The sequence below is a fragment of the Schistocerca nitens genome, chromosome 3 (genome assembly GCF_023898315.1).
Source record: "Schistocerca nitens isolate TAMUIC-IGC-003100 chromosome 3, iqSchNite1.1, whole genome shotgun sequence".
NCBI lineage: Eukaryota > Metazoa > Arthropoda > Insecta > Orthoptera > Acrididae > Schistocerca > Schistocerca nitens.
This window is the reverse complement of record NC_064616.1, coordinates 261,505,021-261,519,212: the sequence shown is the minus strand read 5'-3', so window position 1 is coordinate 261,519,212 and position 14,192 is coordinate 261,505,021. Positions and strand designations below refer to the sequence as shown.

At 38.3% G+C, this 14,192-nt stretch overlaps 1 protein-coding gene across 2 annotated transcripts in view; it reads right to left on the bottom strand.

The window, feature by feature from the left end:
• LOC126248232 (metaxin-2) overlaps positions 1-12,966 on the bottom strand; it is a 48,970-nt gene extending 36,004 nt beyond the window's left edge. Inside the window, exons 1-3 of one of the 2 annotated variants that reach the window (XM_049949059.1) lie at positions 12,835-12,966; positions 4,703-4,870; positions 2,445-2,521 (exon numbers count right to left, since the gene is read on the bottom strand). In XM_049949059.1, the coding sequence (XP_049805016.1) occupies positions 2,445-2,521; positions 4,703-4,870; positions 12,835-12,880 (291 nt within the window). In that variant the 5' untranslated portion in view covers positions 12,881-12,966. Of the gene's footprint in view, positions 1-2,444; positions 2,522-4,702; positions 4,871-11,612; positions 11,898-12,834 lie in introns of those variants that run through there. The other variant, XM_049949060.1, reaches the window with a different exon arrangement.
• Positions 12,967-14,192: the final 1,226 nt, after the last annotated feature.

Here is a 14,192-nt window from a genome sequence, read left to right as displayed (position 1 = left end):
ATAGCCATACCATAAATGGAGGGGTATCTGTTGAGAGAGGCCAGACAAATGTTTGGTTCCTTAAGAGGGGCAGCAACCTTTTCAGTAGTTGCAGGGGCAACAGTCTGGGTGATTGACTGATCTGGCCTTGTAACACTAACCAAAACGGTCTTGCTGTACTGGTACTGTGAACGGCTAAAAGCAAGGGGAAACTACAGCCGTAATTTTTCCCGAGGGCATGCAGCTTTACAGTATGGTTAAATGATGATGGCATCCTCTTGGGTAAAATATTCCGGAGGTAAAATAGTCCCCCATTCGGATCTCTGGCAGGGACTACTCAGATGAGGGGTTTTCTTTGGAGTGTCTTCAGGAAGTAAGACAGAAGCAATACTGTTCATGACATATCTACAGAACCTGGTAGATAGTTTTCTTGGTTCTCTCGAGGCTGTTGGCAGACAACTCTGTCATATATGATGAGTTTGTATAGTTAGAAAATTGCTAGAAATGCAAGATGACTTGGAGAAAGTCAGCACTTGGAGCAAAAACTAACAGCTAACTCACAATGTATAGAATTGTAATGTAATGCCCGTAAGCAGAAAAGAAGGCAATAATGAATGACTGTACAACTGACAATCAGCTGTCAAATATCTGAGTACACGTCTTGGGTAATTTAAGGTGGAATGGCAATATAAACAAATACAGAAGTCAGAGTGAGATTGAGAAGATGAATTCTAAGAAGGTGTAATTCACCCGCAATGAAGTTTGTTCACAAAATCCTCGTCTGACCATTTTACGAGCACTGTTCATTAATCTGGGTCCCTTACAAAGTCTGGTTAATGGAAGGAAAAAAATTCAAATTCGACCTGCATGTTTTGTTACAAGTTTGTTTAGTCAGTGTCATAGCTTCATAGAAATACTCAACAAACTCCAATGGGCGATACTACAAGAAAGGTGCTATGCATTGCACAGAGCAATTCTTGCAGCCCACTTCCCAATATAACATTTTGTGTAATGGACACAAGGGTAAAAAAAGAAGAGAAACTGGTGTGTGAGAAGAGTATCAATTATCTCTGTTTCCATGCACTATTTGCAAATGAAACAGGAAAGGGGGGGGGGGGGGGGGCAAAGTGATTCTGGTACACCATGAAACCACTTCATACCACACAATGGGCTGGAGAGTGCAGAGGTAGATTGACCACAAGTGTACACTAATAGCCATCTGGTCTGAAGACTACAATGTTGGAGTTTTCTCCCAACTGGAGGAATACAGTGAAAAATATAACTGCCACAATCACAGTAAGTAATAACAATAATAATAATAATAATAGTCCTCATCATCAACAACAACAATAACAGACCGGAAACTTTAGATAAATAGAACAATAATGGAGACCATGACATGAGAGCTCACAGCAGCTTGGGGATTTGTGAATAAAGGATATAAGATCAGGCTATGAGGCCACAATTAAAAGTAGGCATTCTGGCTTAAGCTATAATAAGAAACACAGTTAAAAGCATATCAATACACAGTAAGTAGTCAGGTTTTTATGTGCAACACTAGTTTATGATGAGTGTCATACATAAACATCTGACAATATTCTGTGTACAGAACTACTTTTGAATGTGTTTCTGGTGATGGCTTAAACCAAAATGCACTACATGGTGGTATGGTATTGCAAACAAAAAGCAGTTAAGACAAAATAGTATGTTAAATGTGGATTTGTGTCAGTATTGTTTTACTAGCAAAAAAATTGATTCTTTATGCACATATAATGCCCCAACGGTGAAAAGAGAAGAAGATTAATTTAAAGAATACTATCAATTTGCTCCTAGTTACAAATAAGTCCACGTAACTATACAGTTAAGAAGTTCCCAACAAGTTAAAAATGAGATAAGGAATAAGGGAGAGCGTCTTTGGTAACTAGTTTCCTAGAATTAAATTAAATATACACATATCAAATGAATGTTATTACCATATCAGTGAATGAAGCCATAGCAAGTATAACTGTGCCAGACTCCCATGAGACAATTTAATGTTTCAAAACAGTAAATGAAACAACTTTTAAAATTATTATTCACAGCTTAGAAAATAATGGTAAAAAGCTTGTAAATATGGCCATCTAGAAAATATTGTTACTCTTTAATGACAAATTTATTTCAATATAAGTGGCCTGTGTCACACTTTTCTTATTTATCAGAGATTAGCTGTTTCAGCTTGTTTCTCCAAATTGAACTCTCTCTCTCTCTCTCTCTCTCTCTCTCTCTCTCTCTCTCTTTTGTTCATTGGTTCCATAAAATGAATTATAGCTATTTACATCATTTACAAGAAGGTAACTGATTCACCTACACACAAACAAAAAATGTTATCTAGTATTATCACTTCAACCAAACATTGTAGCTGAGGCAGATTATAACAGCTTATTCAATGCCAAAATAAACATAGTATTTAAAATCAGAAAAATTACCTTGCTGTTGACAAATGAAATTATAGGGTCCAACTCCGCCACAATAAATGCACCGCACTTGAGGAAGGGTACTCTACCTATAAAAAAAAATTACCCGTAAATTTCTGTTCAAAGTTGGTTATAACATTACAGTAGTAACGACCTAAATCCAACTAGCAGACAAGTCTTCCCATGCTATATAATGCTTGAAATATAACTGATTAACAAAAATATCATGAACTTGTAATAGCAAGAAAAGAATTTCTGAAAAAGACAACTTTATTAACATTGAACATAAATTTAAATGATTGGATTTCTTTTTCAAGAGTATCTTTGTGGAGTCTATCCTTGTACAGAGGTGAAATGTGGACAATAAACAGTTCAGATAAGAAGAGAATACAAACATTTGAAAAGTGGTGCTACAGAAAAATGTTCAAGATTAGATGGATTCATTGGAAAACTAATGAAGTGATACTGAAATGAATTGGGGAAAAAAGAAATTTGTAGTACAACTTGATTAAAAGCAGGAAAGTCACATCCTGAGGCATCAAGGAATCATCAATCTGGTAATGGAGGGTGGTATCAGGGGTACAAATTGTAGGAAGACAGCAAAGCTTGACTACAGTAAGCAGGAGAGCTGAATTCAACCAAGATCACACCAACAACCACATAGTACACCTTCGACTCAAATGCCCCGGACCATTGTGGCCCACTATGCTCTCCTGTCATTTGATCCTGGTGTTTCAGCTGGCAGCAGGGGTGGCTTCCAGCTGTAGTGGTAGGCCACAAAGGTTGGCATTTTTTTTGTGGAGGATGTCGGTCTTACTCCCACTTGTGGAATAGGATGCCAATGACAGTCACTCTCATGACTCCCACTGAAGAACCCATGGAACTGGAACTTATGCCCTCCTTTTCCCATTTACCATTGGATGAGTTCTCATGCCCGCCAAGACAGGTGGACCAGCTGTTACACCAGCCTTCACAGTCTTCCACTGTTCTGGAAGTGTCAGCTGTGTTGGCTTCGCCTACTTTTGGAGTAGACCCTCCGCTGGGGAATCTCGTGCCCCCCTCCAGTTTTGCAACGATGGTCACAGAACAAACCTAGTCATTTTTGGCACTATGTGGCCTTTCAGGCGGGAGCAACTTAGTGTCATTGGGAGCAGACATCAATGTGAATACAGAGGAGCTGGTGTGGGTCTTGTGGCAGAGTAGTTTTGCAAGCTGTCACAGACAGTGAATGTAGAGCACTGAATGGGCAGAGCCACAGGCGAACGTGGTTGCCTGTTGGCAACAAAAGGCCAGATCCACTAGTTCTCACACTGACTTCAACTATTTCAGACCCGGACTTCACTTCATGCTGTGCTCTGTTTCTGCATGCTTGGTTGTTCAATCACTCACATTAGTCATGTCTTGTGCTTTTATCTGTGCAGACAGTGTTTAGACTCTCTGCTCCACCATAAATTAACTCACACATCAAGTTTTGTCCCCTCTTAGAGGATTCAGCTCCCGAGTTTTGTCAGCCACTTTCGGCTACTAGAGTTACATTTATTTCAACTGTAACAGTTTTGCAGCATTGTTACACACTACGCAGATATAAAACTTGTGAAAGTTCAAAAAATATTTTTCAAAACAATGCAAATGTGACACGTGATATACAACCAAAAATACAACACAAATTACTGTGAGACACCTGTAACCTCGGATCACTTACTATCTTTTTAATCAATAGGTAAACTGTTCACTGAGAGTCTTCTCACAATAACAAATTTGTTGATTACACCAATTTGCAACCAAACTGCGATCTCCTAACTAAGCCTAAGACTTGGAGCTATGCTACATATAAGCCCCTAACCACAGCCTCCATTCCAAACAAAAGTAGTAAAAACAAAATTGAAGCTGTGGTGGCAGCGACAACATTCTGAAACATTTTATCCCCAAATACAAATAATCTATAAGGAATACTGAACGATTTAAACTGCAGTGCTCAGTGACTTTTCTAATCTCCTATTGATTACCCAAAACTACATTCCTGTTTTATATGTGAAACTCATGCAGCTTCATTCTAGGAAACGTTCCCTGGCTAAAATTGCCCTTATCGGCACTTAACATTTGCATTACTGCTGGAAGTCTGTTCAAGTCTTGGGCAAGATTATTCTGAGATGATGAGTACACTGCTGTGCTCAGTAAAGCAACTAGATAATTAACAATTAATTCTGAAATTCTGTAAGATTAAATTGTGCCATTATTTGCACAAACTGTGGAATCTAATGTTTTCATACCTGATGGTGACATATATTCACAGTTGCTGCGAAGCTCAACTTCATATTTGAGACCACACATGCGAAGGTAAGCCTGAACAGCAAGACAGTTTGCATTGTCTGGTAGTAGTATCTGTTCCACTTCATAAGGTTGGAATAATTTGGCATCGGATGGCCACGGCTCTCGAGCTGGAAAACAGTAACATTTTAAAAATGCTTTGTATCAAGCTGTTAATAACAAAAGGGTTAATAAACTCTTGAATACCCGTACTTCCAGAAAGTTTGGAGCATTCATTACCTTTTTTCAATGGTAATTTTCACTCATGGAAAACAAAAGCTATGTAAAATAAGATGTAAGAACAGAAAACTTAGTAAAGTTGGATGAGGAATATTAGTTTTGCCCTGCAAACAGCAAATCAATTGGAATTTTTATATGCAACGTCAATTAAATTGGTTGCTGTTTTGAATATGGAATTATTTGAAACATGAAAACCCTTTATGATAATCTCTACAAGGTCACTAGCTGCCAAGTCAGTTGGGTCGATTTAGTTAAGATATGTCCTATTATTTTGAACAAAAAATATATATCTGAATATCACACCAGCCTTACAGCTAGCAGTTAAAAAGCAACCATGCACTAAACATGCAGAAAACACAAGAAGCAGAGCGACATCATTCCTGAGCTGCTACTAGCAAAGACAAATATGGGCCACTCTGATTCTGAAGAAACAGGACAGCATGCAAAGAAGAACCAAGAGTTTCCCCAAACTTCTCAAAGCACAGAAAACAAATTTTTGGTACTACAAACACACAGATGTTAAACAAAACAAGGAAACACAAGTTATTGACAAATATCTGTGAAAGTGTCACAGTTCTTACACTTGCAAAACGAAACATGTTTTTCTGATTATTGTTCTTTTGATTCATATGGATGCCATATACACAAGTAAAACCTACAGTTAAACTCACAAACAGCATGGTATTAATATTAGGCACTGCATTCCTGGACTTAGTAGTATCACAGAATGTATCTCTCTTTTCTCGCCATTAAATGTGCTCACAAGGCCTACATGTTGGTGAATACATATGCTCCTGTGAACAATGAAACTAATGAAAATAAAGATGAGAAGTTCTGGTCACAACTTCAACCTCCATTGAAAACTTTAATGTGAAAATTGGCTGAGAAAGAGAGTACACGTAGGTTATTATGAATTTCTCTGCATACAAGAAGACAATGCATGCATGTAGAATGGTCAACCTTCAGTTAACATCCATATGCCTTAAGAAACCCCGTGAAAAATGACCACCTGGAAATAACCAGTCAACTACATTGGTCAAATCTAGTCCAAAAATATAGCTATCGCCAGAAAATATTCCCCATAAATAATGAATGTATGAGTATGCAAAAATTAAAGAGAGTCCAATCATCATCTCTTACAAATCAGAATCTGCTTCAGACCTAATCATAAAAATATTAGAAACCTAAAATACTACACAAGGATCCAGAGTATGGTACTTAAATTGCAGCCATTTATACAGTCACTTCAGACAAATATACAAACATGGGATGCACTGTTTGAGACCATTCAGTAATCAGCATGGAAACTTGGAATTACTCTTTAAAAATGAAAACACAGGTGATTGAACCCAGAATATGACAGCACCCCAGAATTCCACATCCAAGTCTGGAAAAACTGGAATAGCCACGAAGTCCAGAGACCTCCCTTTCATTTCAGACACATCATATCAAACAAAAAGAAATTCACAATACATTGATCACTGTCCTCCTTCAAGGGAATGTCTTTTTTTTTCCAAAAGTTCAGATATTTGGCTGTATTTTTTACAGAAGCAAACATCCAAAACAATCAGACAAATTAAACACGCTTACCACTTCAATGCACTGGAAGGAATCTGCAATAACTTCAAACAGAACAACACTAAATTACAGTATGACACAGTTTTTACAGTTTCTAACACACAATTCAACAAAACCTGATGTTTTAATTTCACAAAATGGGCATATGATTAGTGAAACTGAACAGTTCAAATTTCTAGGTGTTCAGATAGATAGTAAGCTGTCATGGAAAGCCCACATTCAGGATCTTGTTCAAAGACTTAATACTGCCATTTTTACTATTCGAATGGCACCAGAAGTGAGTGATCGATTGACATGAAAATTAGTCTACCTTGCTTATTTTCATTTGCTTATGTCATATGGTATTATATTTTGGGGTAACTCTTCCAATTCTAAAAGGATATTTTTGGCTCAGAAACAGGCGGTTTGGGCAATAAGTGGTGTAAGTTCACGAACCTCTTGTCAACCCCTGTTCACTAATTGTGACATTCTGTAGTATTCCTTTGAGACAACTGTGAAACTCCTCCAGAAAAACTGCAGTTCAATAAAGCCATCCAAACCAAGATTCAATTCCACAGAAACACAATCAGATGTATAATATCATATTACACCTCAAAAACAACAAACTACCACAGGGGAGACAGCATAATTGTTGAGATGCTCAAGATCAGGGGCAAACTAATGATTTACCAACTGCAAGCCAACGTAGTGAATATATGAGAGACCAATATAATACCTACATCTACATACATACTCTGCAAGCCAGTGCATGGTGGAGTCTCCCCTGTACCACTACTAGTCACTTCCTTTCGCAAATAGTGCAAGGGAACGAAGTCTGTCTATATTACTCTGTATAAACCCTCATTTCTATCTTCATGGTCCCTACACAAAATGTATGTTGGCAGCAGTCAGCTTCAATGCTGGTTCCCTAAATTTTCTCACTAGTGTTCCACGAAAGATAGTCGCCTTCCCACAAGGGATTCCCTTTTCAGTTCCCAAAACATCTCTGTAAGAGTTCCGTGTTGTTTGAACTTACTGGTAACAAATCTAGCAGCTCACCTCTGCATTGCTTCGATGTATTCCTTAAATCCAACCTGGTACAGATTCCAAACACTCAAGCAGTACTCGGGAATAGGTCACACTACCGTCCTGTATGCTGTCTCCTTTACAGATGAGCCACACTTTCTCAAAATTCTCCCAATAAACCGAAGTCAGCCATTTGCACTCCCTACAACAATGCTCACATGCTCAATCCATTTCATATGGCTTTGGAACATTACACCAGGTATTTAAATGGCATGACTGTGTCAAGTAGTACACCACTAATGCCATATTCCAACATTACAGATTATTTTTTCCTATTCATCTGCATTAAATCACATTTTTCTACACTTAGAGCTAGTTACCATTCCTCACACCGGCTAGAAATTTTGTCTACCTCATCTTGTATTCTCCTACAGTCACTCAACAACACCTTTCTATACACCATAGTATCATCAGCAAACAGCTTTAGATTGCTGCCCACCCTCTCTGCCAGATCATTTATGTAACAATATTATGAAAAGGAAAGTTGCTACTCACCATATAGCGGAGATGCTGAGTCACAGATAGGCCTATCTGCTTATTGTTGTGACTATCTGCAACTCTGCATCTCCGCTATATGGTGAGTAGCAACTTTCCTATTCATAATATTGTTACATTCCAACCTGGATTTTCCATTGTTACATCATTTATGTACTCAGAAAACACCTGCAGCGCTATCACACTTCTCTGGGGCACTCCTGATGATATGCTTGTCCCTGATAAACACTCATTGTTGGGGACAAAATACAGGGTTTCATTGCTTAAAAAGTCTTTGAGCTGTTCTCATATCTGGGAACCTATTCTAGGATCCAGAGGAATGTTTGATATGAGTCATTGGCTTTGGCCAGTGACATAATGTTAATGGCTGCTGTCACGTCACTTTTGGTGCATATATTCACAGTTTTGTTGTTTAGTTGACAAAGTCAATGAATTCGAAAGAAAAAACAAATAAATAAATAAAAATAAAACTGGTTGTGGTGACACACTGATCTGTAGCCTAGCCTGAGGTGTAGGTTGAATACGATACTCAAAGTGAATGAATGTGATACTCAAAAAACCTGGATGTGGTGACAGACTGATCTGTACTTTAGCCTGTTTGAAAAAAAAAATTGAGAGTAACATAACATTATAGTCACCATAATGTTTAAGACGTTTGTCGCATGTTTCCTACGTCACTAGTCAAAGCCAACATTTCGTATGAAACATTCCTCTATATTCCGTGTCCCATATGCCCACACCTATGTTAAGTCTGCAGTGGGGCATGGTGTCAAATGCTTCCTGGAAATGTAAAAATATGGAATCTGTCTGCTGCCCTTCACCCATAGTTCGCAGTATATTGTGTCAGAAAATGGCAAGGTGAGTTCCTTGCGAGCGATATTTTCTGAAACCATGCTGATTCCTGGTCATAAGCTTGTTAGTCTCAAGAAAATTTACTATATTTGAACTAAGAATATGTTCAAGGATTCTGCAGCAAACCAATGTTGGGGATACTGGTCTGTAATTTGCGGGTCCACTCTTTTACCATTCTTACATACAGCAGTCTCTTTTTTTCAGTCACTTGGGACTTTGTGCTGGGCAAGAGATCCATGAGAAATGCAAGCTAAGTAAGAGACCAATGACCTAGAGTACTCTTCATGAAACCGAACTGGGATACCTGTATATTGGAAAACTGTTCCTTTTCACCCACCACAAAAAAGTTGCCTATATGGACCCACACAATTAATTACCAGAGCAATTCTCTTCCACCAGTTGCCTACATTGTATTCACTCATAACCTATTTGTCAGATTAGAGCCAAAGAACTAAAATAATAGAAGGCAGGTGAATAAAAGTGGGCTTTCAATTAGGTTGATTTTGTGGAGAACAGCTCGAGAACTAAAGATGACACTAAGTACTGATTCACACAGAGGTAGAGAGAGAGAGAGAGAGAGAGAGACACACACACACACACACACACACACACACTCTCTCTCTCTCTCTCTCTCTCTCTCTCTCTCTCTCTCTCTCTCTCTCAACTGACCACACTACCCTGTGTGAACATGGTGCGCATAAGAAAATAACTGACATAATCCAAACCATTTAAACTAAAAACAGGAGTATGGCAATATGAGGGGTTATCTCCCCTCCAATTCATTATGGTATTACATATGATAATCAAACTATGAGAGAAAGAAAATGTGGAACAGTGACAAAATTGAATCAATATCAGATGTCTTGTCTTTGGTGGTGCCCTAGCAGTAATTGCCGGAACCAGTACCAAAGCCAGACATACCACAGAAAAGCTCCACAGGATTGCTATCAAAACTGGTCTCCAAATCTCTTACAAAAATGCACAGTACATGGACTTGCTTTGTGAAGACCTTGGATCCATCAAGACAAGATATGACAATATTACTCAGGTTAAACACTTCACATACTTGGGTGAAATGACTGAGAACACTGGCATGGCTGGCATAACCTGGATACCTACAACACGAAAAGCATTCCACCAAAGCCAAACTTCACTACTATCAGACAGTCATTCTTCCACAAGCACTCAACACATTTAAGATACCACCACCACCACCACCACCACTAACTATCAGTGTCAACATATTTTCAGGAGGCCGTGCCCTCAGCTTTTACATATTTGAAAAATGTGAATGAAGAATCTTACCAACAGGTCAAGATGGTAATATGAAATTTTTCTTCAATGCCACTGAGAAAGTGGAACGATAGATATTGTTCAAAATATTTCGACTCAAGATCCAAGCTGGTATCTGGATGCAAAGACGCTCAGAACTGCACTCCTTGACAACAATTTACAAGAGAAATATCTAAAATTTCATGAACTTATAGTGAGTACAGATCCAAATGGAAGCCAAAAACTAAAGTACAATGGTTAGCCAACACCCAAAACAATCTTGTAGAAGTAAGTCACAATTAATCAACGTGCAACAACTGAAATTACAAACAAACAGAGGAGTGATTCTCATATTTTTACAAACAAACAACTGATAGAAAACCACCTTCAATTCAAACACACTAAAAAGACGAAAGGCCAATACTGATAGGATGAAGAAGTGTTGGGAAGATTTGAGCCTCTATATGCTTTTTAAAGGGTCAAATGACATCACCATGATGATAATTGCCTAATTTAAGATACCAATGTGGTTGCAGACTGAAAACCACAAATAAACATATTGCGCATCCAAGAAACTAGTAGAGAGAACGGTAGTACTAGACACATAACCAGAATTATCCCAATACTTAAATATCATAGTTTGTAATAGCATACGTAAAACAAATGAAAATGCATATGCTGGCAGTGAAAGTTACGAATGTTTAACATTTTGACAGCACAAATCAAAACATCTACATATCATCTAGTTCTTTAATATTGGCAGGTGACTCTTTTCTTGTCTCACATAATAGAACTTCACCTGAAGTGGAATTATTGTCAGATATTAAAATTCAGTTGTTTCACAGCAGTAATACTGAATGAAATATTAGATAATAATTTTTAAAATTAAAACAGGAAATTGTGAGTCTAGTGTACAACACAACTATATGTGTATTCTTTTAATCATGAAGCAATAATGTGTGTAGATGGAGTGAGGGATTTTTTTTATTTATACATTTCATTTGTAGATGTCAGTCCTATGTCTTGTTTACAATATGTAATATTTTTAGATGCTGATGTGTTGTATACTAGACCTATATAGGTCTAGTAGAGATGATCTACTGAGTGAATGACACATTGCATTGTGTTGTACACTACATCAATATACATGTTTATTTCTTTTTACTATTTTTTCATTATTCCATGGCGGCAAACAGAGCTGTAGCATAGCCTATCAAGGTTAGGTTGGGAGGTGAAGTTTCGTTGTGAACTGACCAAGCCTGCAATGCACATCACAATGTATTATACATGAAGCATACTGCATAGCTACATTTACGTCCCCAATGAATAATAGTGTGCAATCGGGCGCAGTGGGTAGCACAATGGACTCACATTCGAGAGAACAATGTTCAAATTCCTCTCCAGCCATCCAGATTTAGTTTTCCCATGGCTTCTGTAAATCAATCCAGCCAATTGTCAGGATTTTTCCTTTGCAAAGGGCATGGCTGACTTCATTCCTTGTCCTTCCATAATCAGAGCTTTTCCTGCATTTCTAATGTCCCCGCTGTCAATGCAACAACTCATCTTCGTTCCTTTCCCCGATCAAAACCCCTTTTTACCCCACTGTAGTTTGTCACGTATTGAACATATAGGAAGATATTTTGCTAAATTTTTTGTGTCCATAGTGACTTCAACCACTGGTTGTTTCTGCTTGAATCATCGCAATGTTAATGACTTCAACAGTCTATCGGAGCACGTATTGCATTGTTAACTATTGTGGTCTAGAAACCAACAAACGAAAGTAAAGTATTGTATAAAAATCAAAATTCAAGCATATTCCATAGGACAAGATATAACAGTTCAAAGGGAAGCATCAGTACCTGTGCCCAATATATACGTTAATACTATTATTACTATAAATGTGACTGTGTGGAAACGGCAATGTAAGCTTTATAATAACTTCCCATTACAACCTGTATATCATGATTCTTAGCATAAAGACGTTTGTTTCTCTACTAATATCTCACACAACGTAGCCATTAAGTAAATGGACTATTTCTTCTAGCAAGTCGTTTCATTCAACCGCACATCTTTTATCAGCCTGCCTTTTCATCGTCCACAAGTTGTCATTACGTACTTATATCATCTTCCCATTTCGAATTAAATGCCACTTCTTTCAACGCGGCCTCAGATGTTGCCTGACAATATCCTGTTCACCGACAACCTAAGGATTCTTTTTACAACACATTGTGCCATACATTGTCATAAAACCAAAAAGACGTTTTTGTATAACATTTGTTACAAAACACCGGCAGAGACCTCAGCGACTTTTATCAATAAAGAGGAAAAAATATGGTAAACCCCGGGAGAAAAATAGGTCTTAACAGTATTCGAGCGATCTGTTGAATCTGTCAGACAAATCACAATGAGTTACAAACGGCACATAGCAGTTACATTATCACACTGACGCGAAACACCGGTAACTGCAAAAATTGAACCATGAAAACATAAACACAGCCCCTACAGTAATAACGCAGGCGAACTCCGTCATAATTATGAAGTCACCACTGAGTTTTCGCCAAGTAATAAAAAATGCTACACAACGCTGCAGTACCTCCCATTTCCACAAACATGTAGTCTGGCATTATTCTTCCTGGCATTTTGCCCTACGGCCCGTGTTTATAAATGTCTTGCAGACTAAAACGTAAACAAATTAGTAACCTACAGCAAACAAACACATATCAACAGTGCAGCCAACGTTATTTTTAGGCCCGTCCACACGCAACGAACTGTCTGCGCAAATCACATCTGCGCAGACAGATCGTTGCGTGTGGACAGAATATTTGCACCAACCTGAGGTGTGTGCAAACCTGGAAGTTGCAGTTGGAGGTTTGAGCGAAACCTCTCAAATCTGTGGGTTCAAACCACATCTGCGCAGACAAGTTGGAGCGTGTGGACAGGAGATCGCCGCAAATCTGGCGCGAAACAGCTGTTTGCTCAGTCTAGTGTTTGCATTTGTACGCACAGGGCATTAAAATGGCTGATACTCGTCAGTGTTCTCGAGAGTTTGTAAGTGAATTCATTGAAATATATAGAAACCACCCAGGTTTGTGGAAGATTAAAAGTAAAGAATATAATAGTGACCGAGACAAAAAGACAGCAGCATACAATGCTCTAGTTGAAAAATTGCGGGCAGTTGACGCCTCGGCAAACAGAGAAACAATAATAAAAAAAAATCGTTGCGAACTGGCAAAATTATTTGCGGATGGATATCGAAACTTATAATTATCTCTTAAAGCTTGTAACCCCTCACATTATGAGAAAAAATACTTGTATGAGAAGGGCGATTTCTCCTCATGAACGGCTGGCGGTATTATTAAGATTCCTAGGAACAGGAAGGAGCTACAAGGATTTGGAATTTTCAACTGCAATATCGAAACAAGCGTTGAGTGAAATAATACCCAACACATGTGAAGCTATTTACGCTGTCCTGAAGGATGAGTTCATGAAAGCAAGTCAAGTAAATTAAGTCTGTCAGCGAACTGTTTACCGAAAAGAGTTATCCAAGGTTCAGAAATCTAGAAGATCTGGTGTAGGAGTATATCAAGTATACCAGCCAACGTTATAGTATTTTGATCTGCTTGGCTTACTTAGTGATCAAGAAAGGCCAAGACCAAGCAGGAGTACAATTGAAGATAAAATTGGAGTGTCAATGTGCGAGGAAATGGAACACGAGGTAATGTAAAACAAAACAGGTTCGCCCTGCAACTCTCGCAGTAAATTTACGTGAGAAAACTGCTTTCGCTTTAGCAGCCACTGTCAACAACATTTTGACCGCTTTCTCTGTTTTCTGCGGTTGGTCTGAATGTTTTTTGCAACACAAGTTTCGAACACAGACCACATCAGAACTTCCTCCATTTCTATATTTCAAAATGGGGATCGTAGTCGCTTGCCACTGAAATTTCTTTTCTA